The following is a 21,273-nucleotide window of genomic DNA, read 5'->3' as shown; positions in this document are numbered from 1 at the left end:
ATTATAGCTCATACATTTTTTGAAAGAGCATACATCAAATGACTCCCTAAAAATTTGTATAAAAAATAAAATAAAAGAAAGAGACCCCATAACGACCGTAAAAACTAAGAAAATGAAAAAGAAGACCTACTAGTGAGATAAATGATTTTCTCTCAATTAGCCCGAATTGCCTATAACATGAAAAAACATCAATTAGGGAAGAACTTGAAAGAAATTATCTATTCTCCTTTATAAGGTAAATAAGTGATTGTCATCAAAAACCTATTATATTATTCAATTCTTTTATGGCTTGTTTGGATTGAGGGGAAGTAAAATAGAGTTAGCCAAAAATTAAATCTTATGGAGGAAAACATGTGCTCAAATGTATCATCCCTCACTTATTGGAAGGAAAAAAAAAAGGGGTCTTTTACTAGTGCTCTGCTTGAAAATAAAAGAATTGTTTATGAGACTCCATTTTGTTGTTGAGTGATTGTCATTTCATGATTAAATCTAAGGGAAAAATAGACAAGTTGGTCAAGAAACTATACTTTTTATTTTTATTTATTTTTATATAAGATAGAAATTATACTCTAGCCTTATCTAAGTATAAACATGTGTGAAGCTCCCTCCTAGAAACTTAAACTCCGGTCATTGTCCTCCTACACCCTACAAGTACTTATCCTTATGAAGTAACCATTGCACCAAAGATGTGCGATCGTGGTCAAGAAACTATACTGAGATGGGTGTCTTAGCAACAAAAATAAACTTTAGTTAAGGGTCACTATTATGAATATTATTAAACCCATAAATGTAGAAGTAATATACCAAGAACTTGGGCTAAAAGTGCCCCACCATAAGAGGAAAGCCATAATTTGAAACGGAGGATTTCCTCAACCTCCCTGAGCAACCTATTTCCAACGCTACCAATTGAAGGCAAAAAATTAAGGAGCTATTTGGTAGGGTGTTTTGAGCAACAGTTTTCAGTGTTTAAATAACATTACACGTATTTTTATGTACTTTTTTCCCCACACGTATTACCAAACGGCCCCTAAAACACTCAAAGTTGGAATCAATAATCATAATATTTCATATTTTTCCAACAGCTTCACTTTTCAGTTGATATAGCGAGCAGAAAATTTCAAACTTGGGAGAAATAAGAAGAAATGATCGTTTCCACCTAATTAACCATTATGCGTTCTAGTGCTACAAAGTAGAAGCCAATCCACAACTATAGATCGAAAACATGAAAGAGAACAGAACTATTATGAACAATATTTAGTTATTTACAATCAAGCTCCAATCCCATAAAGTTGTTAAATGACAAGCTGATTATTATATGCATCAAATGGAGAAGCCTAAACCCAAAGAGCAGGCTGGCTTACACAATACTTCACGCTGTGCCCTTTGCAGCTTCATGACCCACACGATCCTTTTCATTTTCTTCAAGGTAGTCCTCTCGAGCATTGTCAGCTAACATAAGGGCGACCAACCAGAGCAGGGATGAATCAAGGGATAAAAAAGCACCACCGCCGAGGAGACCAGTCTTGGCAGTTGGGCAATCTGTGTTGAGATTGCGATGAACATTGCGTGACAAGTGAAGCTGCTCTGTGATTGTTGGCCATAAGAGCAGTGCTCCAGCTAAGCCAGCAGTAAGTCTGAATTTTTACCACCACCATTTAACAAAAGAGGGAGGGATAGAAATCAGTTCCATATAAAACTACCTTGGTTGCAAGAAATTTGATAAGATGCATCAAACATATAATGTAGTAGCAGTACTATTTGATGTAAACTACTTTATCCAATATTTAAAGGTAGACTATGTAGATAGGGTGCCGGAGAAAAGGATACTGTATTTTGTTTAAATAAAAAATAGCATCTCAAATACGATGAAGTATTAAATCTGGAGTCCCAAGAATATCTTTAAAAATATCCCTACCTGCCTATGATCACACTAAACAAACCTCATATAGTCACTACCAGGATACTAAGTGAACTGATCAAGAGGTGAGTCAACTGACATTAATTTTGCTGGTAGGCTACCAGTCAGACCATCTAATATTAGACAATTACTTACTATACATTTGACGAAAATGGACATGAGACTACAATAATAAACGTGTAGTTGTAACCAATAGCTATTGATAGTAAAATGGTGAGTGAGGGAAATGTCAGACAAAGAGGCTTACTGGCTTCCAGATAAAAGTGATAAGATTGAAAAACACAATTATTGACTCATATGAAAGAGCTGATACAAGTCAACTGAAGGTTAGATTTTCCAATGGTTTAATCCAATCAGCAGAGCAGCTGGGTGACTGGTTCATCAGTCCAAGCACCATGTCTGGTTCTGTTTTCGCAACAGTGAATTGAATGGCAGTAATTTTTACTTTCTTAAGTTATATATTTTCTTTTATACTAATGAAACTATCATCTATGAAAATGGAAAGATAGAGTGTCTCTAAGAAATCAGATAAATCCAGATTTACTGCAAGAAGCTAGCCTCCAAACTAAAATGGCAAACAATAAGAAAGAGGCGGAGACAGCCCTCTCATCCAACCTAGTATTGGGAATGTTTTGGATCTCCTCTCGTATACAATTTGGTGAGGGGGAATGGATGCCTTCCCCACAAAGTCTTAATAGTTACAAAGACATATGGAAGACATATTAAAATGACCACAACATATGGAAGACAGGTATTGTTAACTTTCATAACCTTCCTTACCAATATAATAGCAAAAGCATACTACTGCTGCTTGTTGATACCTCAGTTTCCTTGGTCAGCTTTAATTACAATAAATTTATTCTACAGTACATCCTTTAGAGGTTCAAATTTACTAATAGTTCTGCTGGTGTAGCTTTTTCTTTTTAAAAAAGGTCCAAACAAAATACCTTTTGATTCAATTACTTAGTCTACTGGCTGAAAAAGTATCCAATTTGACCCAATAAATATGTTTATGTTTGACCAATGAGTTATAGCTCAATTGTCATTCCCTTCTCCCATAGTAATGGGATGGAGGGTGAGGTTGTGGGTTCAAGAACCATTGAGTGTGTGTAACTAACCAACAAAAACATCTTGGTGTGTTTGTGAGCACATGTCTGTTAAGGATGACAAATGAGCATGATAATGCTTTGTCTAATGTGGGAGAGTGAGAACCGAGAAAAGTATGCTTACATGGCAATGTTGAAGAATACCACAAAACTGGTGCTTCTAAACAAAGCACCTTGGGGAACAGATTGTCCTTTGTAAGGGTAGAACAGGGAGAAATACCCAACCACAGTAGTTGCAATGAGAAATGCTGCAGATAAATACCCCAAAACCACAGTTGGATCAGATGGATACTTGCAGATAACAACATCTTTCCCTTGGATTGGAGTTCCAGCTGCTGGCTGTAGACACCAGAGAGAATGAGATAAAGAATTAGACCGTAAACAAAGGGGAAAATAGCCATTAAAAAAATGAAGACTATTTAGCTTTAATGGACAAAATCAAATCAAAAGAATAAGTAACTAAGGTCAGAGCTAGTTGTGATCCACTTCTTTCACTCCTCTGAAATGTACTTTACAGTGTTCCTCTAACAGAAATAGAGAAAAAAAATAAAATAAATAAGGAGGGCATATGGATCTACAAGGTAGGAATTATCAAAATTGGATTTGTGGTATAAGGGAAGCAAAAAGCAATAAAAAAATCTTGCTGTCTAGCCATATGCTTGAACAAACACGGAGACAGTAAACCATGGGCAATAGAAAGATCATATATCAATGTTATAGAAAACTATCGCTTTTACTGTGATACAAATGTCTCTCACTGTGCTCCTGACTACGTCACAGACACTTAAGGAATACAACTTCCTGTCAACCCATGTAAGATTTGGATACTAATAAAGAATGATCCTTTCTAAACCTAAGCAAAGTTCATGATTAATTGATTATGATTTTTCACCAGTTTTGTCAAGACATGTATACAAAGTAATTTATTTCCATAATTGTTTTACAGCTATCAATGATTTTTATAAATGCAAACCTATTGCCCTATTCCTTCACAACATAAAAGAAATTTCACATTAGTAAAGTTGAAAAGACCTTTCTACAACCTTATCTTCTGTCATAGTCAGGCTCATGTGAAAGCGGTGTTAGTGGTAATACACCTAAGCAAGTTGTGAATTTATGTGTGTCTATGAAGTTATTTTACGGGAGGGGAAAAAAACTGTATACCACCTAAGGAACTTACATTAAATGTATTCGGGTAGAACTGCTAAGTAGATGACTTCCATATACTAGAATGTTTTTCATCTTGGAAATTTCTACTGCAGGTGTTGTTTTTACATTGTGGAATGCAAAATTATGAAGGTAGACTACAAATCAAGAAGATAATTTTACTGCGACACTCAAGCAGTTGAATAAAACTAATGAATTTCCTTAGGAGGACACCAAAGTATCCATCAAATCCATTGATGAGCACACCACAGTTGAAAACTTAATGGAATGATGAATGGCTTGGATACCATATGTCACTGTCTGAGTTATCTTTATACATAGACAAAGTGATCAAACAAGTTTCATTTTACAGAAAAATAACTAACGTACATTAATAACAAAAAAATATTTGGGAGAGCAGTGAAAGAATAAATCCTCCTACACTACACTACACATCATTCATTTTATTTTGTTTTATTTTTACCTTCTTGTTTTCAGCAATGACACCAATTATGAAGGAAATTATACCAAGTAATGCTACCATCGTAGCCATGAGTCTCACAGTAACAGCCATTGTCCCCAACAAAAAATTTTACTGACTCCCTGAAAACCAAAAAATTGTGAAAACATAACAATAAAAATAATACAAATATTATGTGTTTTCAGGAGAAAATTAAAATAAAAGAATTTTAACACATGGGATTCTTAAAAATATCAAAAGATACCTAATCTTAAAAGTTGACCTATAATTTATCCCAAAAAAAAAAAAAAACGTTGACCTATAATTTGTGAAATTGGTAACAGAGTTATCCAGTTTAGATTAGGTAGTTACAGTGTATCCTCTCCACATACAAATCTCACGTAGCAGTCTGTAGTAGTACACTGTTTTATCCCGAAAATAAAATCTAATATGTTGATGGGTTACATGCTAAAAAAACAAGTGACCCCTACTTTTATTTATTTCCTAGGAAAACAGTTTCACAAGGAAATTTCTTTTCTCGAGAAAAAAAAGATAAGAAATTTACACCTGAAGAGATACCTCTTCTCAGCATGAAATAACTACTTAAAAAGATCAGAGCTTTAAAAAAAGAAAAGAAAAAAAGAACATACATACATACATACATACATATATAAAGAAGTGGATTATAATTATATACCTGTATGAATGGAAAGAGGAGGATCTCAAAATTGATTCATAGATGAACTGCTCTGAATCAATTTAAGAAAGAGAGCGGTTCTTGACTGTTTGTGTGTGTAAGTCTCTCTCTTTGTATATTTATATTTTGTTGTGAGAGTGAGTCACAAAGCTAAAAGAGAGTTTCAAAAGGAGATAGATAAGAAAGAAAGTAAGGTGGGTTTGAGTTTGTTTGTTGTTTGTTTGTGGGATAGATTCAAAAGTCTCCCTGGAATCTCTCCTTATCTGGCGGTGGAAAAGTGGAGAACTTAGGAAGGACTCTTTTCGTTCAGTAATTATGGTATGTGGTAAGCACTTTTGCTCTTCACACGGAAAAGTATTCTCGGTGGGTCACACAATACCCAACTCTTTTATCCATATATGTTTCTCCAAAAAAAAAAAAAAAAACTCTTATCTATACTACAATGTAGTGATGAGGTTATGGTCCGTTTGGATTGAACTTATTGTTGCTGAAACTGAAAAATAAAAACTGAAAACTGAAAATACTGTAATAAAATAATTTTTAAATGGGTAAATAGTACCGTGGGACCTATTTTTAATATTTTTTAATGTATGAACAGTGCTAAACAGTGCATGAATAGTATTTTTTGTCTCCTGTATAGTAAAATCATGTGATTTTACTGTTCACTTGCCGGGTAAAAAAAAAAAAGGGAAAAACGCAAAACGTGGACTCAGCTTTTAGCTGAGTCCAAACGCCCTCTATATAATGGTGCGGATAGGACGTTTTCTGCGGTTTTGTGTTTCCTGCGGTTTTTTTTTTTTTTTTGGTTCAGCCCGCAATAGTTGACCATTTAACGGTAAACAGTATTTTATTGCATTGTTTATGAATCTCACAAATTACATTTTTTAATTATATTTTTATTAAAAATAGGTTATACGGTACTATTTATATATTAAAAATTATTTGTTATAATATTTTCAGTTTTCAATTTTCAATTTCAATAAAATAAGTTTTATCCAAATGAACCCATATATCCTGTAAAAGCTAAAAAGTGCACTTTTGTGCTGTTCCAAGTTTTTTTCTAAGATTACTTCAATTTCTTCATGTGTTTTTTTAAAGATTTTTTTTTTTTTAAATTAGTTACAGAATTTAGTTAAATTTTTAAGTGTTGTACATTAGTTTCTCAAAAAAAAAAAAAAGTGTTGTACATTAATTTTTTTAATTAAATTCAAATATTATTTTTATGTTAAGGACACATAAGAGGTCCTACCCAATTATACTACAAAACTCTTTTATATTAAGTTTACCAATATTTTCTTAAATTATAGTTGACTTTTTTTTCAAGCTTAAAGAGTATCGTTGACAATAATTTAAAAAGTGGGCGACATATTTAAAGAGGGAATATATGGGAAAGTAATATTTGAAGCGTGAGTATTATTGGTCGAAGCACAACGGTAGGAAGCACGCATCTTATAATGAGTCTAAATCTTATATCCTACTTTTATTGTTTCATTATATACTCTACAAATAAAAACATGCCACATGTCCATCTATTTTATTAAATGTTAAATTTATGTCTTCTATTATTTCAATTATCTAAATTAAATTAAATAAATAAAAACCTATCATATTCCTACTGCCCGAACACCACCTTTGCCGGCTGCCAAGAGATAAGAGATAAGTTTAATCTCTTCTATATGATTACACAAAAAGACAGTAATTTGTCGGAGTAATTCTTTTATCACCATTCTATTTTGAATCAATATACTTCTTCCTTGGCCTAAAACAATATGAACCAGTACCTTGGGTTCGAAACAGTCCAACCATGATCTCCATGACTCACATGCAAAGATCATCTTGTAATCTCCCCGAACCATTCATTGCAACCATCTACAATAACATTGACCCAACCAAACAACACCATGGGTGGCTACCGTATCAAGGCCATATATTTTTGGTTGGTAAACTTGTTTTGCTCTAGTTGCCATCTTCTTCGTGGGTTTGGGAGGGACGAAAGTGGAAGAGTGATGAGTTTCGTTAGAGGCATTAGGCTTAGTGGCAGTGGTTGGCCGTGACCGTAGTGACTTCTGGCGAAGGTGGTGGTGTGGCAGTGGGAATATGATGGGTTATCTATTTGTTTATTTTATAAAATTGAAATAATAAAAGCCATAAATTTAGAATTTAATAAAATAGATGGACATGTGTCATGTTTTTATTTGTGGAGTATATAGTAGAGTGGAAAGAGTAAGATTTGGACTCATAAGCTTCACCAAATTGTAGAAATTTTTTGAGATTTAAAAAAAAAAAAAAGATACAATTTTTGTTCGCATCTTCTTCTCCTATAATTTTTAAGTTGATAGAAATCTTAATTTGATTACAATTCAAATTCTTTATCTAATCCTTTTATTATTAATTTATTTGATACTATTTACTTTTACTTAAATTATATTACTACACATTCATAAGGAAAAAAAAAAAAAAACAGCAATACTTCATACCGATTTACCAAACTTGTTTTTGGATAAACTAAAAAAAAAATTGTAAATAACATAATACTCTTAAGTATTTGAGTTTAAAGTAAACACCTTCTCCTTCAAATTCTATATTTAAGTGAAGTATACATATATACTTATACATATATGACTTTTTTTTATTCCAATTTTTATGGCATATAAACAATTACCAAACTGTTTTAGTAAACATCTTCTCCTTAAAATTCTATATATAATGAAGGAGTGTATATATATATATATACACACACACTTATACGTATATGACTTTTTTTTATTCTACTTTTTTCATACAATAGCAACAAACACATTGATTAAATTAAAAAACTTAATTTCAATAGGATTTAAATTCTATATCAAATGGAATTCTACCTCTATATATAAGCTTACTCTAATATGTGAATGCTTAAATCCTATGACAACACAGGTATGCATTCTTTTTTCATTTTATTTAAGTTATTTTTCTTTAACTTCAAAAAAAATTGAATACAAACTTCTCACACAAGTACTTAAATTCTTGAATTCCACATTAGAAATTGATAGATTAACCCAATTCATAAATTTAACTTTTGTACTCATTTGTTATCTTCTGCAATAATTAGTTCAAGTTTTCGTTACATACTCACACTTACTACACTTTCATCTCTCAAAGTGATAGAGGAAACAAATAGGTATATTCTTCGTTCTTTTTCCACATTTGTATCTTAATTTATGATTTTTGTTAGTTTCTTACTTTTAAATTATGAATAAGTTTGACTATATTCTTTGTATTAAATTTTATGAATTAGCCTAAGAATTAAACGTTTACTGATGATACATAGTTTTATGACTTTATTAATAACTTTTTATTAACGTGATTTTAAAATATTTTGAACTGACAGTTAATTTAATTTATTAACATTATTTAAACTCCACTAAATTCTTTTCAAGGCATTGGTTTTTTTTTTTTTTTTAATTCAAATTGATTTGCTAATTATTAACTGCTATGCATGTACTAACTTCTAACTACCAAACCAACAATTGAAATACCTAGATAGGGATAAAACGACACCACCACCACCACCGACCTACATGCAAGTATTTTTTACACTTTACATGCACTTAATTTGTCTTTCAAATCATATGTATAGTTAGTTTGGTTTGGTTGTGTATATTATAGTTGTTTGTCACGTATAGTTTTTGGATTAAATAGTTGAACAATGTTGAAATAACAAAACTTGCAAGATTGAAAAGAATATTGATTATGAATGAACAATGATTTCTCTATTAGGAGTGCTATTACTTAGAGTTACAAACAATTTCATGATAAAGTTAGAATTAGAAAGACAGATCTATATCGTTCAGATTTGAAAGTAAGTTCATAAATATATATTTTTGGCTTTTAAATAATACTATTTTGTTGGATAAATCTGGTTTTGTATCTCATACAAAACACACGCAGCGGAAGCAACAAAAAACCAACGGATCTATATCAATCACGAAAGATAAACATGTAACCATGAATTCTAGAATCAAAGAATAGAAAGCGTACCTTGATGCAGTAAATTTCAAAACCTTGACTTGATAATACCTTTAATCTTCATCTCAATTCCACATGGTGCCCAAAATGTGTGGTCTCTCAATCAGTCCTTTTGTACATAGACTCTCAAAGAAAAATCCTTCTTCTTCTCCTTGTGGAGAAAAACTGATTTCTATTTCTTTTCATCTTACGTACCTTTCAAAACTATTCTCATAGTTTATTTATTTAATAACACTTATTAAATAATGACTGATTTCTAATTGGGTTAGCCTTTTGGGCTTACCCAATTGGGTTTTAGTTTGTGGTTAAGATGGGACCAAAGGGACCAATAAGACACTAGCTCCAATGGGCCTTGGGCTTTTCAGTCAACTCTTGACAAGTCCAAAGTTACCATTAATTATATTCAATACCACTATAAGAATATAATTGCACTCTAGGCCTTATCTATAAATTATATCCCAAGACTTTATTATATATTCAACCCTTTCATTAAAATATTCGTAGTAATACAAAATCATTAATATTGACTGCCACTTTGAAGATTACTACATCTTAATCCTTGAGTATCTGGTTTAATCATTTATGTTATTCATTATATATTTATGAAATCCAATTCCATAAATATATACTTTAGTAACTCTTTACTAAAGTGGTTGGACCCAGCACTCTGAATAACCAAACCCATTAAACTTATCTCAAGGGAATATTTTATATTTCCGTTAAGAGATTATGAATTCCATCTTGAGAATATATGTTCCATCAACACTAAATGTGGTTGCCCAACATACTGAGGTTTTGACCATAACTTATAGATCTCACTCCTGATATATCAAAGCAACATACATCTCATGATCAGGTCCATTATTCTCTCAGGATTTAGAGTTGATGTAAATAGAAGTCGTGAGCTTTATTATTCATTTGACAGTCATTAGGAAAATAATAAATCTCACAGCGATCCAGTTTAATATGTCTTAACTCTTAAAACATATCAACATACCAACTAGAAGTCTCCACTTCCATGATCAAGACAAATCATCTTAGTTAATATGTTATAGTCTTCGCAGATGAAATGCCCAATTTCATCACCGACTACGAACTAAAATTCTAAGTTTACAAAGAACTTGTGATTTATATCTTCTATGACTAAATCACATAAATCACATACTATACATCTCATGGACTAAGATAATGTCCCATTAGTTCATAAATAGTCTCAAATAATTAAACAACTTAATTATTCATGACATGCAAAGAAATTGGATTTTAGAGCATAAACCCTAACATATTTAACTTTTAATGTATAATGTTTTTGGAGTGATTATATTTATATATGGTTATCATAAGTGTTTTTGAAGTGATTATATTTATTTATATAAGATTATAATTATCTAATGGCTCTTTAGTCCTTCAACAACATTAGTTATATTTTATTTTTTAGACTTATGTATGTATCATTGAGTTGATGTTACACCAACTTATGTTTTTATTGGGGCATTTTGATTGGAAAAATATACATGCATATGTAACATGATTTTTACATCAAATAATAATTCATTTAGCTATTATTTATTTTAATAAAATTATTCATTTTATGAGTTTATATCTAAAACCGTGCAATGCATGGATCTTAAACTAGTATTGTAGTAACACATTTATGCGTTGCACAAAGAATATAACCAGAGCATAATTTTTGTTTCAATTAGTAATATCTTTGTTTTCTATATATATATATATATATATAAAGACGATAGATTATTTAACTGGGAGAATCCTATGTCAGGTGTAGATGGAGGTTGGTGTTAATTGTTAATAGGAAACACTAATTGGAGTTGTAATATCATTGAAATATTTATTGATCCTTAATAGGAAAGAGTAATATGATTTGGAATAAGAGTAATGTGTTGTTTTCTGGAATTTTTTTTTTTTTTTTTTTTTGCCCTAGATGGATTTGGCAGCAAGAATTTTTCATTTCTTTTTATTGTTTTAAGCTATTTGTAAGTAGTGATTTCACTCTTTTTTGTTAAATTATGTTATCAAGGGGCATTCTGGAGATTTAATATGACAAAAACACATATTTCTAACAAATTACACTTTTTATAAAAAAATTTAAATGTATCAAAAATTGGTCAAAATAGGGGATAGTTCGCTAATTTACAATAAATCAAGTAAGAGACATTAGTCTATTTTGAAGTTTACGCAAGAATTGAAGTGTATCCCATAGTTAAGGATGATAAAGTGACTTAGCACACAAATTACTCTTATTTTGAAACTCAATGTAGCGTAAAAATTAAACCTGGTCTGTTGTAAATTGAAATAATACCATTCCACATTCCATTCGAGCTGTATATATAAATATTTTTTGGTGGGAGGAGCAAAGAAGAAGTGAAGAACAATATTCAAAAGCAGTGAAAACAAAATAAGCAAAAAGAAAAAAATATTAAAATGATATTTACGATGAAAACTCCAAGCAGTCAAGCACCAGGTTGCTTGCTATACAAGAATCGCCCTTGTAGAAATGCACCCACCAATGACATTTGATCATTGGACATGTAATTGAAGAAGCATCACTCACACACCCACATTATACATAGTCATATATTAGTTATGATAGTGTGGCTGTTTCCACTCTTAACAGGTTCCTCTTGTGCATCTTCTAAGAAATCCTCTCTTGCATTGATAGCTAACATAAGAGCAACCAACCACAAGAGAGATGCATCCAAAGACACAAAAGCACCACCACCAAGGAGGCCTGTTTTAGCCGTGGGGCAATCTGTTTTGAGGTTGCGATGGACATTGCGGGACAGGTGAAATTGCTCTGTTAAGGTTGGCCATAATAGAAAGGTTGCCCCTAATCCAGTTGTAAACCTGAGTGCAAAATTTTACCATCATTAGTTTTAATCCGCAAGTAATATTAGGAATACATAAGTGATTAGAGCAACATAATCATTTTCATGCGAGTTGATTACTAATACTATTTTTGTTATGCACCAATCAAACAAACTATATCGGTAGCTATAAAGAATGTTGTGTTCCTACATTTATTTTTAATTAGCAAACACAACAAAAGTAGCAAAGAATGACTTTTGAGACTAGGAAAAGAATTATACTTACAAAGCAACGTTAAAGAAGATAGTGAAGTTGGTGCTTTTAAACAGAATGGAATTTGGAACTGATTTTCCTTGGTAAGGGTAAAAAAGTGACAAGCAGCCAACCAAATTAGAAGCCAAAAGAAACAAAAATGAGAGATAACCCAAAACAACTGTGGGACTCGATGGGTACTTGCAAATGACGACACCTTTCCCGGCAATTGGGGTGCCACCTGCAGGCTATCAAAGCCCAACAAAACAAAAATCAAAGAAATTAATATCAATTTAAAAGAAGAAAAAAAAAAGGCATGCATTTTATTTAACTTAGCACTACAAATTGAATTTCTCAAGGTAATATTCAGGCAAGTATTATAAATGAAAATTTTTTTTAAATTAAAAATTAAAAAAATAATTTGTGTAAGGAAACAGACAAATAGTAACAATTAATTGGAAAAAAATCTACTAAACAATACAATAAAATTTAATTAACATGTTAACAATGTGTATTGGTGTCTTCGAGATATAAGGGAGATAAAAATACCTTCTTAGTCTCGGCAAAAATTCCAAATATGAAAGAGATCACGCCAAGTATACCCACAATAAGAGCCATCTTTGTTGCAGTGATGGCCATGCTTACAACCAAGATGACAATTGACAAATAACTTGATGCTGAACTCCTGCAAGTGTCAAAGTGAAAAATTAAGAAGAAAATACATGAAAGCAAATGTGAGCCACATAAATAAGTTCATTATGAAAGGACCAAGGAGCAATATGGTCTATTACTAGGACCAATTGTCTAATGGGTTCATGAGATTGAACTTATTACTTTGTGAATAAAAACACATGCAATTATTTTCTTTAGTGATAAGTTATACAAATCTCGTGGATGTTAGGCTCAAGAATAAATTCAAGACATGTTGGAAATTGGCAAAATTTCTCCATCATATTATAAGAGTTGAAACCAAAGATTGTGACAAGAACTCCAAATTATAATCATCATAAAAGATAAAATTTTGGATAACTCATGAATCCAAATAGTCAACAAAATGCAATAATATTCACAAAAGAGAGTGGGGAAGCAATAAAGAAAGAAAGGAAAAAAAAAATCTACCCTTCAATAGATTAAAGAAAAAGAGAGATTGAAAAAATGAAAAGAAAACAACCATTACCTTTGAAGGTTTGAACTCTATGAAGGTTGCAATTGAGATTTGTGTGATTATAAATTAGAGAAGGCGGAGAGTTCAAGTATATATATGCATGTGGACAATTTTCACGGCAAAATTCAGGGCAGGAATCTTGGACACTCTGACAGCACAAATTCAGAATCTTGTTGGGAATTTACCTTAAACAGTTTTGGCTGTGTATTTTTACCTTAAACAGTTAAACAGGTGCCTTTTAGCTGTCTCTTAGTTAGCTAGCTGTATGACTCTCAAAAAAAAAAAAAAAGTTAGCTAGCTGTATTTTTTTTTTTTCTCCTATATTTGGTAATAATTTTTTTTTTTTTACGAAAATGATAAAATTGATATTATTATAAAAGGCAAAAAGTACAAAGGTATATTAAAGGCTCAGGCCTACACACCAGCCTGGGCTAAGACAAGAATAGGATAACCTTGCCAAAACAACTAATAAAATAATGGAGGAAAAGCTAGCAAGCTGGTAGCACTAGTTTTGATTCGTAAGTTTCTTTNTTTTTATTATTATTTTAATGGCCACGTCATCTTCCGTTTGCCACCTATGCAATTTCCGTTTCTAATGTAACGGCAGGGACAAAAACGAAACGCGTTTTCCAGGATAGGGACTAAAAGCGGTAAAAAAAAAATTTAGGGACCAAAATAGAAATCGCGTGAAAATGTAGGGACGAAAATGTGCTTTTCGCCATAAAATAATGGAGGAAAAGCTAGCAAGCTGGTAGCACTAGTTTTGATTCATAAGTTTCTTTATTTAGCTTTAATATAGTTGGTTTCTAAAAGTTTTAATAAAAAGCGTAATATATTACTGTCACAAACTATTGTTGTGACAAATTCTTATTAATTTTAATATAAGTTTACTAAAAATATCACATTTATATTTATCAATAATTATTTAAAAATTACTAAAACCATATCAACAATTTATAAAAGTATTATAAAATAATTTGTATATGTAGTATTACTCTTAACAAAAAACAATCTCTAAAACTGAAATATAGTTTTCAGTTGACTATAATTTCCATATTACTTTCTAACTTATTTTTCTTTTTCTTTTTTTAACTTTTTATTTTATAAGAAACTTTTTATATTTAGCGTGGCATGAAATACAATTGTTCTCCAAAAAAATTTAATAGGTTTTTCCATCAACCAAATATAGTTTTCTTTTAATTTTTTTAACACTACTAAACACTGAAAAACTCAACATTAACATTTTATATATAAAAAATTAGTTCTTTTTTTAAGTTTTTTTTTTTTAATTTTCTATATTTGGTAATAACCTTAAAAATGAGATTATAGATTGTTTTTAACAGTTTCCATATTGGTTCATAACTTCCTTCATTTTGCTTGGCGTGTGATATGGTTGGTTTCCAAAAGTTTTAACAAAAAAAAAAAAATCTCTAAAAAACTGAAATATAGTTTTTTGTTGATTATAGTTTCCATATTGCTTTCTAATTTTTTTTTTTTTAAATGAGAAACTTCTTATATTTAGCGTGGCATGAGATACGATTGTTTTCCAAAAAAATATAATGAGAAATGTTATATCTACAACATTTTTATAACAAATCCTAAATGATAAGTTGTTACTGGTTGTTATTGTTGGGGCAAAAAAGTAATCTTAGTATTAGTTTCAAATTTGAACCAATAACAACTAACCACCTGTGATTTATTGTAAAAATGTTGTAAAATTGTTGTAGATGTAGCATCTCTCAAATATAATAGGTTTTTCCATCAACCAAATATAGTTTTCCTGTAATTTTTTTAAATGCTATTAAACACTGAAAAACTCAACATTAACATTCTACAAAAAAAAATTAGTTCTTTTTTCTTAAAGTTTTTTATATATATTTTATTTTATATATTTGGTAATAACCTTAAAAATGAGATTAGGTTGTTTTCAATAGTGTCCATATTGGTTAATAACTTCCTTTATTTAGCTTGACATGTGATACAGTTGGTGTCCAAAAGTTTTAAAAAAAAAATCTCTAAAACTAAAATATAGTTTTCCATTGACTATAGTTTCCATATTGCTTTCTAACTTTTTTTTTTTAATTTAAATTTTATAAGAAACTTCTTATATTTAGCATGGCATGAGTTATGATTATTTTCCAAAAAAATTTAATAGGTTTTTCCATCAACCAAATATAGTTTTCCTTTAATTTTTTTAATGTTACTAAACACTGAAAAAACTCGAAAAATTATCATCACAAAAAGGTTTATATTGAAACAAACGGAGCATTAATGAATTTTTATAATTTAAAGTATTCAAATTGCTCCCACAAGTTATTTGGTTGATAATTTATTTTAAGACAAAACTTAGGTACTGCTTTTTAGGTTTCCCTCTTAAGATTCAGCTATGTAGCTACTTAACTAAAAAATACACTTCTATCCCATGAGAAAAAATCCACATGGAAGAATTTTAAAAGGGGAACCTAAGAAACAGTACCTAAGTCTTGCTCTTTATTTTATTACACTTATTTTAATTTTTTTTAGTTTGATTGATTTTGATGAATTTGGAAATTTTGAATATATTTTAAGCGTATTATAAATTGCAATAATTTATTGAAAACACATGTTTAAATAATTGATAAAAGCCCAATTTATCAATTATATATATAAAAAAAGTTTATAATTAAATGTCAAATGCACACTTAATACAATATTGGATATTACAACACCATTAAAGTTGTATCTAATATACAAAACTAATACTTTAATTGGGTTATTTTCTTTAGTCCTTATTTGGACCCGTTAATGGGTGCCCTATTTAATTTAATTTTATTCAATTTTGTGATTTTTTTTATTTTATCTTGAATCCCAAGTAATTAAGGGCCCGTTTGATAATAATGTTCTATTGTTTAAACTTTTTAGAAATACATGTGAGTGGAAAAATATTGTGAAAATATGTGATGTGTTGTTTAAACAACAAAATCTATTTTTTTAAATATGATTTAAGAGCGGTCCTAACTCCTATGCAGCAGCAAAAAAAAAAAAAGATTTAAGAGCTGTCCTGATTGGTCCAGGGAACTTGGGGGGGCATTTTTGTCCTTGCCGAGACAGCAAAGAATGAAGTGGGAACATGTAAAGGGGTAGTTTTGTCAATAAGCAAGTAGTATGATTTTGTAACCGAAGCGAGCTTGTCCCATATATACTAGATAGCTAGCAAGACTTCACGTTATAACACTGGCTTCAGCTTATTTGGTCACGACCTTACTTGAACAGGATCTATTCTATAGGATCGTACCTCTGTATCCTTGATCACAAAGGAGACAGGACCTAAACCCGGTGGATGAATCATGGCTGTGCGATCATAACGTGATTAACGGTCTTTGGAGCTACTAATTGAGGCACCAATTGTAGATGATCATTCTCAACTTTGGGCCTAGCCTAGTTGGGATGATCGCATGGCTGTCTAACGGGCTTTCCATACAAAACTTTTTGCTTTTGTTCTTATTTCCATGCATAGTGTTTGATAAAATTCCTAACTAATGTTTTGTTCATAACACTCACATATATTAGTATTACATATATGTCTCTCTGTTTTTCACTTAATTATCGTCTTGGAGATTTATTTCTAGTCCTATAATATTAAGTATAATTAAAGTATGCGGTTCAATATTCAGTTTGTCATTTGAGTTATTGTTTGAACCTTTTTTTAACTCCAAATTTCCAATTGGTAATTCAAATGAATTACCCTCAGAGGCTTATGAAACGTAGACGAAATACCAAAAGCTTTATGGTTCATGAGAATTTCATTTTCCCCAAAAAATACAATGGTTGTTTCGTTTCTGGTAATCACACAAATAAACCCTTCAGCCTCACATCTCTTACCATATAAAAAGTTCACAAAGAAACCAAAATCATACAACACTATTGTTCTCTAATGCTTCTTAACAATGGCAGAGATCACATATATTTGCAAAAGAACTGTGGTAAGTACCAAACCAACCCAACCAGGAAAGTACCACTCTTTTTCAGTCCTTGACCACCTAATGGAGAAGAATCACATTAGGATTGTGTACTACTGTAAGTCTTGGGGAGAAAAAGAGGCTGGAGAGATCACAGTAAGTCTTAGAGAGTCTATCTCAGAAATGCTTACACATTTTCCAAAAGTGACTGGAAGGTTAATAAGGAATGAGAAAGGAAATTGGATGATCAAGTGTAATGATGCTGGAGTGAGAATGGTGGAAGCAAGGGCCAAGGGGAGTGTGGAGGATTGGCTAAAAATTGTAGATAGAGAGAAGGAGCTTAAGCTTGTGTATTGGGAAGACATGATTCACAAGCCATATTTTTGGTCAACATTTTATGTCCAGGTACCTATTACTTCATATTTTTGTCAAATATTTTAGGAAATAATTTTATCACTTAACTATTATTCTAATACTCCTTTCGATAATTTCAGGATAGTATTTCAATTTATTCTCACTCTATAATCAAATAAAGGACTACAATGAAAAAAAAAATTTATGTCTTGAAGAGAAGGATTTAGTCTTAATTTTTTTAGTTCAAATGGTTTAAATAAGGTATGCAAAAGTACAATTTTTTTCTTTTGTCTATTATAAAACCCATGAATGGATTTAAATATTATAAATATGTGGATTTGAAATAATTAGGTGCATAGTTTTATTTCAAATTTATAACAAAATTATTTTTGTTGGAACAAGATTTTCAGTTCAGATCTTTTATGTGATATCAAATTTCATATTTATAATTAACATTGCTTTTTGTTTCCAGATAACAGAGTTTGAAGAAGGTGGAGTAGCAATAGGCCTGAGTTGCTTTCATCTCCTTGCAGACCCCATTTGTGCCACCATGTTCCTCAAGGCTTGGGCTGACAAAACCTTGGGTCAAAAAATGGTTTCTCCTCCTTTCTTCCACCCATTGCCTCCAAGAAGACCCATTAACAAAACTTCCAACCACAAGCCCTACGCTGACTTAATTAACCACTACAAGTTTTCTATTGAGAATTCTATTCCATTATTAGATGCAAATCACACTCACACAACCATAACTCTCTCATTTTCTGACCACATGGTGCAAGCTTGCATGGACATGGTTCAACCCACTTCTGCACCCAACAAGCCTAACCGGCCATCATCACCTTTTGAGGCCCTAGCTGGGCTTTTATGGATCTGTATTAGCAAGGTGAAAGGTTTGAGAAATGGACTAGTGAACATGTCCTTGTGTTTGGATCAGAGAAAAGTTTTGGGTTTAGATAAAGGGTTTTTTGGCAATTGCATGGTTTGTAACAAAGTTCATTCCAATGGTTTAGAAGAACATAATTTATCACAAGCTACTAAGGTTATAGGAGAGGCCCTGGAGAAAATGGATAATGAAGGAATAATGGATTTGATTGAGTGGCTTAAACATAATGATAGTTATTCACATCCGTTAATGAATAACTGTGATCTCATTTGTGCTAGCTTAGAGACTGCAGAACCATATTCTGTGGATTTTGTTGGGGGGTTTGAACCAATTCGAGTTTCTTATTATGTGGAGCCAACGATTGGAATAGGGCAGGTTTTGATTTTTCGAGCTCCATCATATGATGGTCCATTGGGCAGGGTGGTTATGGTTACGCTTCCAAAGGATGAGATTGTTAAGCTGTGTGAAGATGAACTTATTTTGCATCTCTCTCCTAGAATTTTGATGGGTGTTGCTAGAAACCATGCTTGAGAACTGATACAAGAGATTTCAACTCACCCCATAATAAATGAAATTGGTGCTAATTTCTCTATAGATTTTTTTATTATTTCATTTTGATTGTTGTGTGGTGGAAGATTTGAACCTTTGAGGGTGTGGAAGTTTTTTTTTTTTTTTTTGAGAAATGAGTGGAAGTTTCTATTGAAAACGCGAAGAGGTGCTAGTTGAACTGATTGGTCTATTGTCATCTCTTAATAAATACTATTACAAAATAATGCAACAAAACATTTGATTATATATAAGCATTTTCTTTCAATTATAATGTAACAAAATAGGGCATAGTCTTTTTAATTTTTAATTTAAATTTGAAGTTTTGCCTATGTAATGTATATATAATCTAGTTATTTTGAGTTTTTCTAGTTGTTTTGTGAATAATACATTTTCCCCTTTTAGGAGAAAAAAATCAAAGGAAAATTTGTCACCCCTAAGCTTTTTTCAAATCCTTGTTTATGAAAGTTAGGTGAATATATCTCGTGGATTGGGTTATTTGGTTAAGTTCCTAATTTATATCTTTATTATGCGATTGAATGATAGTATACATGAGCTTGTTCATATTATTATTATATCCTATGAGATTTGTGTGGGATAAGTGTCTAATATCTTTCCATTTGGTGATTTAATGTCGACCTTAGTCAATGAGATGTCTATTGGGTCCTATTGATATACTTTTCTTTTCTATTTTTTAATATTTTTATTATTGATGCATTTGTAATTAGAAAAAAAATCCACGTATTTATTTTTTAGATTGTATATAGAATCAAAACTCTGTAATTTAATTCAATTCAAACAATTATCTTTATTATGCGATTGAATGATAGTATACATGAGCTTGTTCATATTATTATTATATCCTATGAGATTTGTGTGGGATAAGTGTCTAATATCTTTCCATTTGGTGATTTAATGTCGACCTTAGTCAATGAGATGTCTATTGGGTCCTATTGATATACTTTTCTTTTCTATTTTTTAATATTTTTATTATTGATGCATTTGTAATTAGAAAAAAAATCCACGTATTTATTTTTTAGATTGTATATAGAATCAAAACTCTGTAATTTAATTCAATTCAAACAATTTGTGTAATTTTCATTATTTATTAAATTTATGTTGTAAGGTTTATTTTTATTTTCTCATTGTTAATGTAATTAAATTAAGTGAAAACTTCATTGTAAATCCCTTAAATTAATCACTCTCAACATAAAATATGTCAAGGGGGGGAGGGGTGAAGTTGGATCATGAGTGCCTTGTTGAAGCCTTGTCCCTTTTTTTTTGGCGGGTTAAAGATGTTTTACTAATTTTAATGAGACGACTTCAATATTGATAAAACAAAGGGAAAATTGGATTATGATAATATTAATAAAGAAGGAAACGCAAGTGTTTTAGATGATTATATATATACACACACATACGCATAAAAATATACTAATATAGACTTGAAATTTGATTGTGTAATTTTTAAAATAAATTCATAAGTTATCAAATTATTCTTTGTAATTTATTGACAAAATAATGTATTTGTAGTAAAATTATATATAAATTTTTACAATACAAGATTGTGAAATAATTTTTATAAGATCACCAACAAATATTTATTTTTTTTTTTTATCTAATTAACTTACCTAGGTTTGGGTTGGCAATGTGGATTTTGCATTGATGTTTTATGCCTTTTAAAAATATAGTTTGATTAATTATTTAAATATTTTATAATTTTTAAACATTTGATTAATTATTTAGATATTTTGTAGTAGTACTCTAGTTATATAATATATTATAAATCTGTTTAAAATACTATATATTCTACTTTCGTATTCGTGTGTTCTTAGAGCATCCACAGTAGTGGAATTATATTTTTAGCTATTTAGCACAACAAAAAGTTACTTTATCTATTTTAGCTTTCAACATAATAAAATAATATATCTACTACAGTAAAATAATACATCCCATTAAAAAAAAACACCATAA

At 30.6% G+C, this 21,273-nt stretch overlaps 3 protein-coding genes and 1 non-coding gene across 4 annotated transcripts; 2 read left to right on the top strand and 2 right to left on the bottom strand.

Moving 5' to 3' along the window:
* Positions 1–1,133: 1,133 nt before the first annotated feature.
* On the bottom strand, positions 1,134–5,633 carry LOC112019219 (uncharacterized). The gene is made up of 4 exons (XM_024051743.2): positions 5,328–5,633; positions 4,655–4,773; positions 3,149–3,363; positions 1,134–1,634 (listed from the first exon to the last, which is right to left on the bottom strand). Exons 2-4 carry the CDS (start codon positions 4,742–4,744, stop codon positions 1,370–1,372), a joined length of 570 nt encoding a protein of 189 aa, XP_023907511.1. The 5' UTR covers positions 4,745–4,773; positions 5,328–5,633; the 3' UTR covers positions 1,134–1,369.
* A 6,085-nt stretch (positions 5,634–11,718) lies between these two features.
* On the bottom strand, positions 11,719–13,768 carry LOC112019221 (uncharacterized). Its single transcript, XM_024051747.2, has 4 exons — positions 13,591–13,768; positions 12,963–13,098; positions 12,447–12,661; positions 11,719–12,200 (listed from the first exon to the last, which is right to left on the bottom strand). The coding sequence occupies exons 2-4, from the start codon at positions 13,050–13,052 to the stop codon at positions 11,927–11,929; spliced, it is 579 nt and encodes a 192-aa protein (XP_023907515.1). The 5' UTR covers positions 13,053–13,098; positions 13,591–13,768; the 3' UTR covers positions 11,719–11,926.
* Positions 13,769–16,812: 3,044 nt separating this feature from the next.
* On the top strand, positions 16,813–17,030 carry LOC112019289 (small nucleolar RNA U3). The gene has a single exon (XR_002883665.1). It is a non-coding gene; the product is annotated as a small nucleolar RNA U3 (small nucleolar RNA).
* Positions 17,031–17,504: 474 nt separating this feature from the next.
* On the top strand, positions 17,505–19,284 carry LOC112019268 (protein ECERIFERUM 26-like). Its single transcript, XM_065773621.1, has 2 exons — positions 17,505–17,921; positions 18,343–19,284. The coding sequence occupies exons 1-2, from the start codon at positions 17,505–17,507 to the stop codon at positions 19,282–19,284; spliced, it is 1,359 nt and encodes a 452-aa protein (XP_065629693.1).
* Positions 19,285–21,273: the final 1,989 nt, after the last annotated feature.

This window comes from Quercus suber, unplaced genomic scaffold, assembly GCF_002906115.3.
Source record: "Quercus suber isolate HL8 unplaced genomic scaffold, Cork oak 2.0 scaffold_78, whole genome shotgun sequence".
NCBI lineage: Eukaryota > Viridiplantae > Streptophyta > Magnoliopsida > Fagales > Fagaceae > Quercus > Quercus suber.
This window is presented reverse-complemented; position numbering and strand designations above follow the sequence as displayed.